Below are 18,391 nucleotides of genomic sequence, written 5' to 3'. Positions count from 1 at the left end.
TATGAGAAGGCACACGGGCAGGGCAAACGCCAGCTAGTCCTGAAAGAGGTGCGGGCAGGAGTCGAGGAGGAGCGGACCAGCAGGATGGTGGGCATGCAGAAGCAGGGAGCATGGACGAGATGGGAAGGAGCACTGGACAGGAAGGTGACCTGGGCCGAGCTCTGGCAAGCAGAACCCCAGCGCATCAAGTTCATCATCACAGCTGCGTATGACATCCTACCTAGCCTAGCTAATCTCCATCTCTGGGGCATGGCCGACTCTCCAGCTTGTGCTCTGTGCTCCGGGAGAGGTTCACTTGAGCACATCCTCAGCAGCTGCCCGAAAGCACTGGGGGAGGGTCGCTATTGCTGGCGGCACGACCAAGTGCTGAAGGCAGCTGCTGAAGCCATCTCCAGAGCCGTAGCCCACAACAACACCAACAAGCACCAGCAAGGCAAGAGGAACATCATCTTTGTCAGGGCTGGAGAGCAGCCTCAGTCACAACCCAAACCAGCAGCCGGCCTACTCACCTCAGCGTCTGACTGGGAGCTGAGAGTAGACTTGGGCAAGCAACTCAAGTTCCCGGACCACGTCACAACAACATCCCTGAGGCCAGACATCGTGCTTTCCTCTGTCTCTGCAAGGCAAGTTCTAATGATAGAACTGACAGTTCCATGGGAGGACCGCATCGAGGAGGCGAACGAGCGAAAGCGGTCTAAGTACCAGGAGCTGGTGGAGCAATGCCAAGGAAGAGGCTGGAAGGCACGCTGTGAGCCCATAGAAGTGGGGTGCCGAGGCTTTGCTGGCCGCTCACTGTGCAAAGTTTTCACACTGCTTGGCATCACAGGGGCTGCGAAGAGGAAAGCCATAAAGAACATCATGGAGGCTGCAGAGAGAGCCTCCAGATGGCTTTGGATCAGGAGGAGCGATCAGTGGAACTACGCTGCTGGGACACAAGCCAGGGCCTGATCAACCCTGGCTGGGTCACCTGAGTGAGGGCGTCTGATGTTGAAAGACCCGAAACGCCCAATGATCTTAGGAACATCACTGAGGATGTGTCCCAGAGCATCCTAGGATGTATCTTTCATTCGAGTCAATATATAAAATCTATCTTTTTTGTTATAGAGTCAAACTTCAAAACAAGATTCCATACATGAAGTCTTCTTTAAAGGTCTGCATCCTGTTTTGATTCTGATAGAGCATTAAGGTTAACTCCATCAAGACACTGAATATTTCAGCACCCTATGAGGTCTTTTTATGATGGATCTGAGAGAGGCATTAGCAGTTAGTGTAAATATCTCATTTTTGACTACAATATGGGATCTGTGATTCATATCCAAATAGAATAGTTTTTCTCTTCAAGATAGATTCATGCAATGCAAGATTTCTACATAATGTGTATTTTCCACAATTCAGATTGTACTAGAGGGTCCCCTCTTGTACTGTCAAAACAGACAGAAGTCAACATTTACACGTAATTATTCATGAGTAAGAACACAAGAGCAAATCAGCACATTATCCTTTTTTTTTAAAAAAAAAAAAAAAAAGAACTTTTAGAATTTCATCTGACCTCATGAATGGGTCTAAAATGAATGCCCTGAAGATGCCTCAACAGCCACAGCAAAGTGTAGTAGATGCATGCTTCAAAACCTGTCTTAGATTGACATGTAGTAGATGCATGCTTCAAAACCTGTCTTAGATTGACAAATGTTTTTTCTCCACTTACATTATTAAAAGGATATACAAATAAGATATAAACCATAGGAGGAAGGGAGCCCTCTCTATAATGCATACATCACCATCACACACAGGTCATAAAAATGACCAACAACACAGAAGAATATGAATTCCCCCAAGAAACATTTAGAAATTGAAATGAAAAAATGTCTTGATGATTGTTTTAACGTGTATCACAGAGAAATGTGTAAATATTGATAACATTAAAGCGAAATCTGTTTTTGAAAGAAACAAAGAAAGTCTTTGCAGTAAACAAACACTGTGAAAGACTGAGCACAGACAGTTACAGTGAAGCATATGGAGGTCCCCTCTTTGATAGGTAGACATCGCTCAAGGATACAAGTCCCCTCTTGGCAATTTCTTTAAAAAAAAATTAAAAAGCACATTTGCAGTAATATTGTGGTAAAAGAGCTTAAAAGTTAATGTTCAATTCTATTTTTTTATTTTTAAAATGCCCAGAAACTGAAGTCCACTGTTGGCGAATGTAACTCGATAGTGCACTGTTGGTCAGGTTTGCGTGTATGTGTGTGTGTGTGTGTGTGTGTGTGTGTGTGACCTGCAGTGCAGCCTCAGCAGCCTCCAGTGCCGGTTTTGCTGCTTCCAGTTTGGACTCTGCTGCTGTTTTATCGATTTCAATCTCATCGACAATGAGCTGAGCTTTATCCTTCACCTTCTGCACCTGCTGCTTCACCTGCAGAGAGAGAGACAGATTAAAGTTGTGTCTTTGTTGGCCATGATGGGGCAAAAAGCTACAAAGAGCTAATCCATAGATTATTCCAATAAAAATATAGATGAGTTTGGCTTTAAAACAATAAAATGAATTAAAGAGCAGTGTGTAGGATTAAGGGAGATTTTGTGGTATCTGATGGTCAGGATTGCAGGCTGCAACCAACTGAAACTTCTCCTGGTTAGAATTCTTTCAGTGTTCATTGTTCATGAGGTTTTTAATGGGAGCTGAATTATCCACAGAGGTCTCTTCCTCTAAAAAGCAAACAGACCATGTGATTTAAACCAGTAAAAATACTGAATAATGCATTTTTATTAAAAACAAAACAAAACAGGGGTTTTCTACTGCTGATTGTCGTGGAGGGGCTACTAATTACAGTGGCTGACATGAAAACATGAATGTCCCTATCTTGAACCAGTGTTTGGTTTGTCTGTTCTGGGCTACTGTAGAAACATGGTGGTGCAACATGGCAGTCTCTGTAGACAAGGACCTACTCCCTATGTAGATATTAATGGCTCATTCTAAGGTAACAAAAACAGAATGATTCTTATTGTCAGGTCCCTTAAAACACTGAAATACTTGAAAATGTTGGACTTTTGTGACGAGAGGTAAAAGTGAAAATCATTCATTTTTTTACGAACAAAAATCTGAATAACTATACTTAAAAAATCTCCACAGAGCAGCTTGAATAAACAGACAGAACTAATAAGTAATTAGTCAACAATCTATCTGCATCTTGTTATAAATCTAAAGCTCCTGGATTCACTCTTTTGATTTAGGAAACAGGATGTGTTGTTTCATGTCAGACCTTTTCAGCAGCCTGAGCTTTCGCCGTGACCTCTTGCAGGACTTCATCTGCCCTCTGGGAGGCAACGGCAAGCTCCTGCTCCTTCACCACCAGCTCCTCAGAGAGCTGAGACACCGACTGCTCTGCCTCCATCAGTTTACACAGACCTGCAGTAGACAACAACAACAACAACAACAAAAACGAGATGAGGACCAGCACATTTATCAATTGCTCCTCCTCCTGTTTACAGACCTGCAGTGAATTATGGGGAACCACAAGGTTCAGCTCCTCCCTGTCTGTCCACAGTCATCAGTATGCCTCAATCCAACATCTGTTACTTTTCATTAGGGACTGCAATTTACAAATATTTTCACTGTCCAGTAATCCCACAATTATTCCTTTATGAGTGAATGAATTATCTTGTCTACAAAAGCCCCCATGATACCTTGCGTGGATTGTGGGTGCAACTTCTGGCGCTGAACCGGCGATTTCCAATGGTAACAGTTTGTACTCTGTTCTTCTTTTCAAGAAGAGGGGGGACGGGCAGCGGCAATCTTTGTCAGTCGTTCTCCGTCTTTAATTTTGCGCCCTCTTCGAGCCATGCCCACCTCCATTTATTTTTCACCCCTCTCTCCAGTTCTGCTGTATTAACACCGGGTTTAATATATTTTGCTTCCCTCTATCTGCCCTTCACAAAGCTTCACACACGTGAAACTTTTTTGTATGCTTGCAAAGCACAGCCTGCTGGGATGTTTCTATGTATCTACTGGCACCAGAAGGGCTCTTTAGGACTAAGGACATACAGTACATGTGTGCACAGTAATGAGCAGGTGAAATGTCTGTCTAGCTTACATACGAGGTGTCTCAAGATTTAGGAACATACAATTTTATTGAACATAATAAAAGTAAAAAATCACTAGACATGCTGCTGTTTTGTGCTATGACCTATTTAAGTGCTGGAAGTTTGGTCAAGAAAATGCGGCCCGAGCCGCTCTAGCGTGCTCACCTGTGTGTGTGGTGGAACTCCGCCGTGCGCGATACAGAGAGCAGAGGAGAATTGTTAACGCGTGACCATGTAGAGACAGAAATGACACGATGACATAACACCATAAATAGTATATTATGTTATTATATGAAGTGTCCGTCGCGCAAAATGATATAACTTTAGTTTATGAAGAGGTAAGACAGAAATACTAGAAATGTCCTTCAAGCCGGAAATCCGGCGCCACTTTAAGCCCTGCAATTGGGAAATAAAACGTGGAACACACCACCAGTTATAGCTCAAACTGGATTATGTGATCATACCTCTAGGCTGGATTACTGTAACTCCCTATTATCAGGTAGCTCTAATAAGTCTTTAAAAATTCTCCAGCTAATTCAGAACACAGTGGCACGTGTTTATGTTTATGTTTATGTTTATGTATATTTTAAGGATCCCCATTAGCTGAATGCCTTGGCAATCAGCTATTCTTCCTGGGGTCCACACCTTACATACAATATATTACACTACATTACATATAAAACATACAGTTTCATCAGTTTACATTATAAAATACAAATCTTATGTTTATATTAAAGTTAAACAGAAAAAAAGAAAATAAAGAAGAAAAAAAAGGAATTACATTCAGTCATTTCAGTTCAAAATTGGGTACACTGTAGGCTACATACATTAAAGTAGAATACTAAATAATCAATATATTGAAAATATATATATGTGTGCTGGAACTAAGAAACAAGATCATATTTCTCCTGTTTTAGCTTCTCTGTACTGGCTCCCTGTAAAATCCAGGATTGAATTTAAAGGCTCCGTCATATCTTAGAGAGCTCATAGTGCCATATTATCCCACCAGAACACTGCGCTCTGAGAACGCAGGGTTACTCGTGGTCCCTAAAGTCTCCAAAAGTAGATCAGGTGCCAGAGCCTTCAGCTATCAGGCTCCTCTCCTGTGGAATCATCTTCCTGTTTCGGTCCGGGAGGCAGACACCGTTTCCACATTTAAGACTAGACTTAAGACTTTCCTCTTTGATAAAGCTTATAGTTAGGGCTGGCTCAGGCTTGCCTTGGACCAGCCCCTAGTTAGGCTGACTTAGGCCTAGTCTGCCAGGGGACCTCCTATAATTCACCACCTATAATACACCGTGCACCTTCTCTCCTTCTCTCTCTCTCTCTCTCTCTCTCTCTCTCTCTCTCTCCTTTGCTAACAATGACATCCTATTTCTGCATGTCACAAACTCAGCTTCTTTTCCAGAGCCTTTGTGCACTGTCTGGCGGGTTAACTCGTATCGCAGCTATGCCTGGATGGTGCGACATGGTTGTGCTGCTGCCGTGGTCCTGCCTGATGCCTCCTGCTGCTGCTATTATTATTAGTCATACTTCTGCTGTAATTATACACATGATTATTGCCACATACATATACTATCATATATTAATACATACCTGCAACATATTGTACCACAATAGCCGTAATTATTATTGTAATAATATTACTTAAATCAATGTTGTTGTAAGCTACTGTCATTACTGTCTGTCCTGCATCTCTCTCTCTCTCTCTCTCTCTCTCTTTCTGTATCATTGTGTCATACGGATTACTGTTAATTTATCATTTTGATCTGTTCTGTACGACATCTTTTGCATGTCTGTCCGTCCTGAAAGAGGGATCCCTCCTCAGTTGCTCTTCCTGACGTTTCTACCGTTTTTTTTCCCCGTTAAAGGGTTTTTTTGGGGAGTTTTTCCTTATCTGCTGTGAGGGTCCAACAGACAAAGGGATGTGGTATGCTGTAAAGCCCTCTGAGCCAAATTGTTATTTGTGATATTGGTCTTTATAAATAAAATTGAATTGAACTTGAATACCTCTGCCATCTCTGTTTGGTTTTTTTTCTTTTCAACCGAGAATGCTAGCAATAAGCTTGCCTTGGTCCGTTAAAATGTTGTTGACTTTAACATGGTCTGAGCTAGCTTAAGATAAACATCTGCTCCTTCTAAAGATGATTTCTGATTTCTGATGACTTATTAAGAGATACTAACACACTTGGCAAACATTTACATAATTCAGTATTAACTGTAGCTCCATGTAAAGTGAATGAATGTGATGTTTCCCAGCTAATCCTCTGATCGTCTGCGTCAACAACGCAGTTCATGCATTTTTTTTAACTTCTGATTTATTTAAACTTGTTCTGAGCAAAACATGATGCTGAAATTAGCAGCAGATTTCAGTAAAATAAAGTAGTAGTACAAGAAATAACTTCTGGTATTCATTTTTTATATGATATAAAGGAACTACGGTAAATCAGTAACACATTCTCAGCCCTAATGACTAAATGCATATTTCAAGGTATGTTGCTGAGTTTATTTTATAACAAGCAATTTTCTAAAGTAGGTTGAGAATGAAGTCAGTCTAGGTGTCATTCTCTTCTGCAATTCTGTGTGGAAGGAGTTCCCGAAAAGACAATAAAACAGTACTCCAACAAGTCCTGTATTACTGAAGACGTTAAACACTGTATCAAGTGCAAGAGGCTTGCCTTTAGGAGTTACGACCAAGCGGAATTACAATCAGTGCAAAAGGAGCTGAAGCAGAAACTCAATGCGGCTAAAAGGAGATACAAGGAATCCATAGAGAATGACTTTAGGGCTAATAACAAAGAAAATGTGGGCCACTATGAAATTTATTACAAATATGACTAAGAAAAGGAACCCGTTGTAAACTAATGATGAAAGAAAAATGGCAAAGGATTTGAATGCTTTTTACTGAAGATATGATTCACATGATTTTTCCCATGAACGTGAGGGTGTTATGAGTACCATAGAAATAGATAACAGGGTACCAAAAATAGTAATCAACCTCGAGGAGGTTACAAGAGCATTTAAGTTAATAGACACTAAAAAGGCTACAGGGCCAGACCGGGTCTGAGCTTTCCTCTTGAAAACATTTGCAGAGGAATTTGCACCAGCCTGGGCCCTTGTCTACCAGGAGTCAGTTGACTCAGGTGTAGTCCCACCCCTCTGGAACAAGGCAGTCATAAGTCCTGTGCCTAAAAAACCTACCCCCCAAGAAAATAATGATTATAGACCAGTGGCCCTGACTTCCAATGTTATGAAATGTCTAGAGAAGTTGATGGTGGGGAAGCTGAAGGAAGATATACATGGCCAGTTAGATGCCCATCAGTTTGCTTACAAAAGCAACCGTAGCAATGATGATGCAATTCTAACCATATACCATCTTATTCTGCAACATCTTGGAAATTCCAAGGCCTATGCTAGATTATTACTAGTAGACTTCAGCTCTGCTTTTAATACCCTGCAGCCACACATCATTCTAAAAAAACTCAGGGAGATGTCGGTCAACCCACATACCATCAGGTGGTATCGCTCATTTTTGACCATCAGGTCCCAGCGGATCCGAGTGAACCAGACACTGTCTGAGGTAAAAGTAATTAACACAGGGGTGCCCCAGGGGTGTGTTAGCTCGCCCCTTTTATTTACATTATATACAAACAATTGCACAAGTACTCACCCTAGCACCTGTATAGTTAAGATCTCAGATGATACTGCTATACTGGGTTTGATGGATACAGACACTGACATCTTGGGTTACAGTTTGGAGGCTGACAAGTTTGTACAGTGGTGTGATGATCATCATCTCATTGTCAATGCAAAGAAAACAGAAGAAATGATTTTCGACCCAGGTCATTTGGGTGATCACTCCTCATTAATGATTCATAATGTATGTATCGCTCAGGTTAACTCATACAAATACTTGGGTGTACATTGATTGTAAGCTGTCTTGGAATGTCCATGTGAACTCTGTGTGTAGCAGGATCCAGCAACGACTCCATTTCTTGAGAAGGCTCAGGGTGTTTGGAGTAGGACAGAAGATCATGATGCTATTCTGTACAACTGTGATAGAGAGCATATTGCGATATGGAATTACAGCTTGGTTTGGAAACTTAAATGTCTCGCTGAGAGCAGAACTAAACAGGCTGGTTCGCACAGCAATGAAAGCGATGGGGGTGAGAGAATACCCTCCCATCCAAAAGATTTTTGAGGATAGTGTAATAAGACAAGCAAAGAGGACCCCTCCCATATCCTGTATGCAGAGTATGATCTGCTCCCGTCAGGGAGGCGTTACAGGGTCCCCATCAAAAACAAAAAAAGATACCTTAATAGATATAAGAATTCATTCATACCCATATCTGTGAATCTCCTCAACTCAGGTCATATGTAGGGTGGGTGTATGAATTGACCATACACATATTGTATGTAGGCTTGTGCCGATATCCGGTTTAACTGGTTCGGTCCGGTTTAAGAGCTCCACCCGGTTTAATTCACGTCAACCAGATAAACCGGATGAGGAAAAAAAAAAAGAAAAAAAAAAAAAGCTTTTCACATCGTCGACGTGTCAAGGGACTATAGTCAACTTATCTTGCATTGTAACATGCATTATGACAACTTAATAAGGTTTATGTTTGTTTATAAATGAAGTGGAGGAGCCTACAAGTGTTTTGTTTAGTTTGTCTCAGAGGCTTCAGAGGGACTCCGCAGCTGCTCCGCTCAGCTGTCTGCTGCTGCTGCGAGTAGCCTCGCGTCACCAGGCTCTTCACACCAGACTCTTCACATAAAGTGAAGAGCCTGGTTTCTATTCACTCTGAATTTTGTCTGGATTCTGGTTCCGGTCTAGAGAGCGGATGCCAAATTCACCAAATTCACCAAACTAAAAGTGTTCACCAAAGTAAAACTTTAAATTCTGGCGCACCATCGATTTGGGGTGATGAGGGGTGTAAGAAAATCGATTAACTTAATGGCTTGGGGCTTTTCTTGTAAATTATATTCTTTTAAATTAAAGTTTCACCACATTTTTATTAGCTTGGTGCTTTTATTTTGACGGAAAGGCGCATTCATCGAATTCCGGATCCTGTCTCACTCGGCCTGGTTCCGGTTCCTTACCAAAACGGCCACTAATGGCCCCAGACTATGCTGCGAGAGATCAAATTTCATTGGGGGCGGGAAAAAGTGCGAGGGAGTCAGCAGTCATTCAGTTTGTTGCCCTAGTAACCCGTTTCCACTGAAGAAGTTCCTGGTACTATTTGGGGGGCAGGAACTACTACAGGAATGTCCTCTCGCTTGGCCCTCTCAACCGCCGTGTCTCCACTGAGAGAGCGGAGTCGGAGGAACGTTCCTTGCTGTCCTTCTGCGTCTTCTTCTTCTTCTTGTGTAACCTTGTGTGTATTGGCGGTTAATACAGCTTTTCCACCACCTAGTGGATTGGAAGCGCATTACACCTATAATGGACTTTTATTGGGAAAAATAGCTCAAATGCGACCCCCAGTGGTAAAATTAGGTATATAATTCGATATATTGGTTCGGTTAGATATTTGGCTTTAAATCAAACCGGTTGGAAAATTTTCAAACTGGCACAAGCCTAATTGTATGTTTGCACTGTTTTTGCTGTGTTGTATTTTTGGTGTTTTGTGATGTGTCTAATGCAGTGGCTTCTTGTCCAAGACAAATTTCCTTCGGGAACAATAAAGTAATCAATCATTCAATCAATCAATCAAATTCTGATTAAATACTTTTTCACTATGCCTCATGAAACTCTTGTGGTTTTATTTCTGATATCAGTGGTATCTTTGGCAACAGGAACAATCCCTTTTTGTTCTGGTTACATGTTCAACACACAGTTGCTGAAGACAAAATTTTAGCTTAGACTGGTTGTTAGTCCTTACAGACACGGACAGTGCAACAGGTACCAGAGATCCGCAAAGACATTTTAGAAGATGTTAAGTAAACATTAGATAAATATTTGTAAAAAATAAATCGGTATTTGCTGAACTGAAGGCAAATTACTTTCAAAAAGAACCAACGTTGACAGTTAGCCACCAAGAGTAGCCACTGGGACTAACCACAGACAGTCTATGGAACTAACTAGCTTACTGCTACTTCTGCTATCTCACTGGAAGTTGTGCACATAATCATGTCTACAATAGTGCCTTCAGGAATATGGTGGATAAGTTTCCAAAGCCTGAGATGACGTTTTCCTCATCTTTGGCTTATTTCATTTGACCAAAAGTGCAAAAATATTCATTTTGTTCTTAAATATGATAATGAAAGGCATAAAATCCTCACAGTTGAGGATTGCTTAAATAACTACTAAAACAATTATGTGATCAAATTATTTGATTGTCAAAATTGTTGCCAATTCAGTTTCTGTTGATCAATGGATCGAATAGAATAATTAATGTGGAAAACAACAGCATGAAAGTGTCTGGGGAGAGACTTGGGGTGTATCCCAGCCTCACCTGTCTTCATGCGCTCGGCCAGCGTGCCAACATGTGCGATCTTCTGGGCGTAGATGATCTTGTAGCTGTCAATAAAGGATAGGTAGGATTTGGGCGTCACAAATGTCTGACGGCGGAAACGCTCAAAGTACTCTGCACACTTCTCCGCCACCAGGTCCTGCAGAAGACAGAGGTCCAGTGATCAGTCAGCTAAACATGCTGATGATAATATGATGCACACCTGATCACAAACAACACTTTTCCACCAGATGAGCTCTGGTTCTTGAATTGGTTCTGTTCAGGATTCTTGGAAGTTTGGCGCTATCTAGCAAACCAGTGCACATTTCCACCAGTGCAAATTCTACTGCAGAGACTGGATCACTTAATTGGCCTAAAAGGTTCTGCACTGAGNGTAAAGCCCTGTGAGGCAAATTGTGATTTGTGATATTGGGCTTTATAAATAAAATTGATTGAATTGATTGATTGACCAGTTTGAATGGAACCATTATATTTGAGGATGACATCATCAATGGAGGGCGTTGCACAATGACAATAAACAATAGTGGGAAAATTGCATATAACATTGTTTACCTGTGAACTTTTGTTCTGCTATTACAGATATTTGTTTTTAACCAAAAAACAAGCACAGACAAACTACTTATGAGACTACTGCACATTTTTTTTTTATTATTTCTGACTGTTTCTCACTTGCCTTCTTCATCCTCTCTTTCCAACCTGTATGACACGCCCTCTGATGTCGTCACGGTTCTCACTTCAGGTAAAGAAAAACCTATTTTTTGAACCAATCTTTTGGGTTCTGAGCCAATTTATGTTTGGTTGAAATGCTCTGAACAGTTCAAAATTATGTGCAGAGACCAGAATGGAACCAGTTCCTTGTTGAAAAAGAGGCAACAGTGAGCACTACCTGGAAGGTTCCCATGGTAACCACCACACTCTGCTTCACATCCTCTGAGCAGCGGAGGTCCTGGTATTGAGACAGGAAGTGATGTGACACGGCCACCAGGGCGTCCCGGGGCCAGCGCTGGAACCAGTCCACAGTGCAGCCCGATATCAGGCCTGGAAACTGTTCAGGTCAGAGGTCACTGACAAAGCTAACAAAACACTTCATACATATTTAAACTCATCAAATGACTTCATGACATCACCTCATCTCTTTCCATCCATGACACCCATGATACACTTAAACTCCTTTTTCTGACTATCCCTCCTCTGCAAGTAAATACTGTCTGTGGAATCACAGAGGGATTTTTGTACTAAAAAGACTGTAACTTTTGAAGTTTCCGTACCCTGACGCCTATTTTCTCAAAAGCAGGCCTGAACTCCTGATGCCTGTAATAAAATGTGCATGCCAACTAAAAATAATGTACATTTCCTTCACTTTAATTTAATAAATTCAAAGTATTATCATGCTTTTTTCAATGTTTTGTTGTTCTGGGTCATCTAAAGTGTTAACACTTCCATAGTGATGCTGTCCGCCACTGTGGATCAGGTGGGTTAGTCAAGTCCAAGTTGTATTAATGCTCTGAATGTCATAAAGAGCTCCTTTAAAGATGACATGACAGAAAAAACATCATTCTTAAAGCACACATTGATTAATCACATCCTAAATGTACTGTAACCCATGTATTGTTACACACTGCTGATCTGACCTCATGTGACACAGCTGAACTCACATTCTTTGACTCACCTTCAAGGCACGAGTCCGGAATTTTTCCCCGACTGGCGAGAAGCAGAGCACGACGTGGAGGTTGCGCCGCACTCGTGACAGGAAGAAGTCATAGAGGTTTTCTGAGGTCGGAGGGCGGCGAGGGTGCTGCCGCTTCATGACAGGAATCAGATCCTGAGTGATGTCATCCAGCTCATCACGAGCAAACAGATTGGAAACTTCGCCGCTCGCCAGGACGTTGTTCATGTATTCTGGAGAAAAGGACAGGAAGGTGAAACCAGTCAAAGAGCAAGGAGAGCTAAAACTAGAGAACTGCTGGGGAAATTAAGGTTTACAGATCATCATGGTGTCAGGAGGATGACTTTCCTCCTCCTCCTCCTCCTCTTATCATCAGGACAAAATATATCAAACTCTATCAGGCAGATTTCTGTGTAATTTACTGATCACATTCCCATTCCTCAGAGGATAAACCCTTTATATTTTAATAACTACATGTCCTTTCTTCTAGCCCCATAGTCAGGAGAAAACATATCAAAAGATTTTTGTGTAATTAATGATCATGTACCTGTTCCTTGGAGGATAACCCTTTACATTTTAATGAATACAGTAACTTTCTTTCAGCCCCACCCTAACTGTGCATTCACACCAAAAGGGTCATGAACGCCAGCGGTCGCTCAAGTCGCTGGCATCGCGCTGCCTGGCAGCTCTGGCAGGGCTTGCAGAAGGCTGCCAAGGGGTGGGGCTTTCAAACTGCGCTGCAGATGTGTTCAGCTGATCAGCTGTGCACAGGATGACTTGTAGGACCGAGAGAAATGTAACTGGTTGTAAATAATAAGCGGGAACTTATTGGGTTGGTGGTAAATAAGCGGGAGCTCTTTGGAGGGAAAAAGTGTGTCTATATATATAGCATGTACATCTTCCGCTTCCTCTTTCACCATGGATCGCACTTTGGGAAGCCTGTTTTGTATTGCAGCGGTGTATTTGCTGAGGAAACGCAGGGCTCGGTACCGTCGGGCCATCTGGGTCCACCAATTCCTGCGAACCCGGCTACTCCACGGAGAGTATCACGGTCTGCAATTGGCTGCTGCTCGCTGCTGCTTTGGCGGCATTGCTGCTCATTTGCATAAAGTTGAGCTTCTCTCAACTTCACAGTGATGCTCCGGTCGCCGGCATCGCGCTGCTCGCTGCCGCCGACGCTCCAGACACCCTTCGTAGCAAGCTTAAATTGAAAATGAATGGCTGCTGGCCGCTTATGACGCTCATGACGCTTTTGGTGTAAACGCACAGTAAGGATAAAATACATCACATTCTAACGGGCAGATTTCTGTGTAATTTGTTGATCATGTTTCCATTCCTCAGAGGATGAACCTTTTACATTTTAATGACTACATGACCTTTCCTTTAACACCATCCTCAGAACAAAATATATCAAAATGTATTGGGCAGATATCTGTCTAATTTACTAATCATGTACCTTTTACTCAGAGGATGAACTCTTTACATGTTAATGAGTGCATGAACTTTCCTCTTTCCCCATCATCAGTACAAATAATATAAAAATCTATCTGGCAGATTTCTGTGAAATTTGTTGATGAAGTTCCTGTTCCTCTGAGGATGAACCCTCCACATTTTAATGACTACATGACCTTCCCTCTTCCTCTACAGATGCAGCCACTTCAAATTTCCGTTTGGTCCGTGGTGGAGCCCTGACCGGGCTCGTAGCTCTAATGAGATCCCCTGCGATGATGCAGAGCAACTGGTAACGCCCCTAAGGTTAATTTGTAGAAACCAGTTGCAATGGTCTGTGTATCCACCAGGAGGAGCAGCGAGTGTGGAAGCTGAAGCGGTTTACTGCGCCTCTTATTACTGTAACAGTGGGAGAGAACTTCTCACACAGAGCATATTTAATGATTATCACTATGTATATGTAATACCATTATTATGGCTATATAAATGTAACTTATGGTCCTGTTAGATTGCTGCTCCCACTCCGTTTACAGAATGTGCGAAAGACAAGGGGATTTTTTTTAACCTCAGCGAAAATGTTGTTTTTCAAAGACTACACGCCAACAAATATGGACTGAAGCAGAATCTTTAGTTAGATAAAAGCAGCTTGTGAATATTGGAAATGATTACATAGATCTTTTCTTTTTTAATCATTATTTTGACATTCGGACTGTACAAGGCTCTGCACACGCTCTGCCTGCCGCATGCAGCACGTCTTCACCTCATTGATCTGTCGCAGTCTGTCTGAACAGATTCATGGAAGCGATGTTTCACAAGATCTGATGCAAGAGGAATTTGTGATAACATGTCTATTACTATTTATTAATACTAGAACCGCGGTCGCCAGAGGGGTCATTTTTACCCCCCTGTCATTCTCAAATGCTTGTAAGTTTGTCACAATAAAACTCTAACATCTCGTTTGACAGACAGACAGAAAGAGAGACAGACAGAAAAGAGGACAAGAGGAAAAGAGAGGGATTTGGATTATATATATGTATATATAAATATATATATACATATATATATCTAATGTCGTTCAGTAGTTTCTAGCAAGATTACTGCACTTGCGGAACACATTTTATTTATTCTGTATAGTGTCGGATCAACCAGATCTGTGTGAGGGCCATGCAACTGGAAAAGATGGGACTGTGTGGAAGCGTAGGCTACACAGCCGGGATTATGCACTGGGGGAGCGCAGTCACAACACATCTTGACTGAAGTAGCTGGCCCAAATGCACATGCACGCCGTAATATTGATGACCATTTGAGCACGTTCATGTGTCTGATGGATCGTGTCATGCTGCAACACATCTGCGACTGTACGATGGCAGAGGCGCGTCGGTGTGGAGCGGTGCATGGTTGCCAACACAACTCCTCAGCTCTTCTATATATCACATGCTTGTAGCATTATGTTGTACCCTTTTGTTCCTACGGAATGGGCCATTGCCATTGAGTGGCCATCTGAACAAGATCCCCAGCCCCGACACTGCGTTTGCAGCACTTGTCTGAGCAGCTCAATAATACCAAATATGTATATTTTATTGTGGCATGCAGTATTTATATATATTTAGTTCATGGTGCTGTTAGACCACCCTGCCAGGTGCATGTCTTCGCTTAAAATATGTGCATATTTAAATACTTAATTACGAACGAACGAATTTCATTAGTTTTAAATATGAAGAATTGTAAAATGTCACTTGGATGAGGCTGTCAGTCAGTCAGTGAGAGGTCACAGGCTGAAATTGGCATTTCATTCTCACTTGCAGCCACAACGAAGGTCAAGCTGCATGTAGCCTGCAGAGTTTAACTGAGAAGGAATGAAGTACTTTCACTAACGCGACATAATGTGGTCCTGTTTATCTTGAAAGGTGAGAGAGCTCAAACACATAATTAGCATTACCATGAACCTTTTCATTCCCTCTGAATGGGTGAGTGTTTCCATCTGAAAAGGTTTCCCAGTCACTCAGATCGTCACACTAAGAGGGCTTTACAAATTTTTGATGCAAACTTTCAACAACACATCATCACTGTTGGTCTCTGAACTACCTCGTAAAAGTGACATTTTACAATTCTTCACATTATAAACTAAAAAACAATGATTTTGTCTCTTAATTGATGTTAATGTTATTTTAAAATTTAAGTCTCTTAATGAGCAACTTTTTCGAAATGATTTAATTAATTATTTTCAGGCACTAAGTTATTTTCAGAATGTTTCTCATTATTCTGAGAGACTAACTCAGTATTTTCAGATAGGGGAGACCTGGGCCAACTGTAACAACATTTCAGGTTTTCCTTATTAACTAATGTGTTTATAACACTTTTGCTGTAGCAGATAAAGGTGGTCATTTTAATAACTTAAATACTGCTGGGTGGCTTGTTGTAACCTGTAGTAATATATCCTAACAAATTTATATTATTGTACAAAAGTACTGTAACTAATGGGCCAAACTAAATCTTTAAAATAAAAGTTGTGCTAAAAAATGTGTAATATTTGCATCTGAGACAGTGGAGTAAATTAATAATGTAGCACAGAATGGAAATTAGGGTTGGGTCGGTTCTTGGTAATACCAATTCGGTTTGGTACTCTGTCTTGTACCGGGTTTTGTTTTTTTTTTTGAGACTGACCGGACCGCATACTCCAGCGGAACGTACACGGAGCGGACGCCGCGGAGGTCCGCCCGGTAAAAGCGGACGTCCGCAAGCCCTGTGCGCGCAAAGCACGACCGCGCGGACTCCGCTCCGCGCACCAGTGTCACACAAAAGACTGCTCGGCATGTATTTTTCACATTGCAGGGATTTTTCACGGACATTTTTACAGGAAACTACAACGCGGAAGTGCGCTTGACTATGGAAGCCCGAATGACTGCGAACACTCCTTGCGGAGTCCACTCCGCTTATAGTACGTCCGAGTCTGTGAGCACCTGTGTCTGCCTCTTCGCCAAGCGCACAGCGAGCAGGAGAGAGAGGGGGTGGAGGTGGGGCGGGGACTGAGCTAGGGGGTGCAAGTGCGCATGCGCCGAGGCCTCTACTGTAGCCTGGGGAGTTGATAATGGAGGACAATTTAGTTTCAAAGAAATCAAAGAATGTGCCACTATGGCAACACTTTGGCTTTGAGCCAGACGAAGGAAGCAACCCTTGTTTGCACTGATTGAGTAAGCTGCAAAATGTATTTGTAAGGAATAAAAGAAACAACGTGTTACTGTCACTCTGTTGTCCTATGGTCGTTTTTAATTTTAAATGAGTCAATTGCACCCCAAAGTGGCGAAAAGCCGGTATTACTAACTTTTCACAAAAACCGGACCTTTTTTTTTTTCTCATACCGACCCAACCCTAACGGAAACACTACTAGGTAAAGTACAAGCATCTCTGGGGGGAATGGTAATTGACTGGAAGTTGGCAGGTATCCGGAAGGCTTTCGGATGGCGTGGGAAATTTGAAGTGGTTGCATCTGTATCATCATGACGAAATATATCAAAATCTAACTAGCAGATTTTTGTGTAATTTGCTGATAATTTTCCTGTTCCACAGAGGATGAACCATTTACATTTTCATGAGTACATGAACTCACTGGACCACAGATGATTTGTCATTTGTTAAAATCTAAACTGGACATGCAAAGGTTCTTTGTTCACCAAACAAAGAACAGCACTCATCTCCACAGGATGCCTCATGGTCACACCCAAGTGACACCAGTCGTCAAACTTGATTGGACAGTACTTTCACAGTGACATGCGACTCTGTGATGTCACCAGGCAAACTGCAGGAGAAGTTCTGCCTTCTACTCTCCAGATGCACCTCTTCCTCCTGAGCTGCTGACTGGCTCAGACTCCCTGTTCTCGCCCCTGAACCAGTAAAGGGGGCACTCGCTCTACAGACTCTTGCTCTCTTTCTCCTGGAAAACGACCTGCATGCCCACAGCGGAGCAGAAACTGGAGACCAAAGAACTTAGTGTGCCAAACACAAGGTTTGCATCTAACTTTCCAGCAACAAGGAGAACCAAATTGAGTTAGCACCCGAACCTCTAATTCTGCATGGAACCCAAGTGACCAGCCTCCTCAGATGTGCGCCTTCAGAACAAGGACACAGCAAAGACTGCACCTGGAACCACAGCTCTTTCCAGCCTTCCTCTGTCGGCTAACAAAACAGCACATCACAAAACAACTTTTCCCTCCATCCATTCAAGGATTGGTAACGTAACAACTGGGCATAGCATTATTACAATTGTACAGGCTAAGTAAGACCAGGGCTCGACAGTGCGAGCGTTTCACTCGCATTTGCGACTAAAAATAGGTGTGTGCGAACTGTAAAAAATATTTAGGGGCACGTGTGCGCATAAAAAAATCAGCCGAAGCAGCCTGTATTTTTGTCAATAAAAATATATGATAATCTAACTGCAAATGTTGGAGGAACTCCAGCCACCTTCCCTCTTCCCTCTTCCCCGTGTGACACGGTTAAGAACCACACCACCCACCGCTTGTCAACCAGCGTGGAGAAATGCGCGTCTGATATAAACGGAAGTGCTCTGGCTCGTGGGAGAATTTTGGTGCGCTGCGCTTCGCAGGCAGGGCAGGCCCTGGCGTTATGGCCGGTTTTCCAAGCCACTGTCGGCACAGTGAATATAAGTCCCACTGTCGGCAGCGTGGAAATAAGTCAAAGTGTGGAGGAGACGGACCGGGAAAAGCGGCGGACCTCCGGG

The 18,391-nt window shown here is 42.4% G+C and overlaps 1 protein-coding gene across 1 annotated transcript in view; it reads right to left on the bottom strand.

The window, feature by feature from the left end:
• The window catches only part of dnah5l (dynein, axonemal, heavy chain 5 like), a 208,353-nt gene that overhangs the window by 63,761 nt on the left and 126,201 nt on the right, over positions 1 to 18,391 (bottom strand). The window contains exons 70-74 of the mRNA XM_050056535.1: positions 12,211 to 12,440; positions 11,428 to 11,586; positions 10,524 to 10,680; positions 3,252 to 3,397; positions 2,273 to 2,407 (exon numbers count right to left, since the gene is read on the bottom strand). Coding sequence (XP_049912492.1) covers positions 2,273 to 2,407; positions 3,252 to 3,397; positions 10,524 to 10,680; positions 11,428 to 11,586; positions 12,211 to 12,440 — 827 coding nt within the window. The remainder of the gene's footprint in view (positions 1 to 2,272; positions 2,408 to 3,251; positions 3,398 to 10,523; positions 10,681 to 11,427; positions 11,587 to 12,210; positions 12,441 to 18,391) is intronic.

This window comes from Epinephelus moara, chromosome 11 (genome assembly GCF_006386435.1).
Source record: "Epinephelus moara isolate mb chromosome 11, YSFRI_EMoa_1.0, whole genome shotgun sequence".
In the NCBI taxonomy this organism is placed as follows: domain Eukaryota; kingdom Metazoa; phylum Chordata; class Actinopteri; order Perciformes; family Serranidae; genus Epinephelus; species Epinephelus moara.
This window is presented reverse-complemented; position numbering and strand designations above follow the sequence as displayed.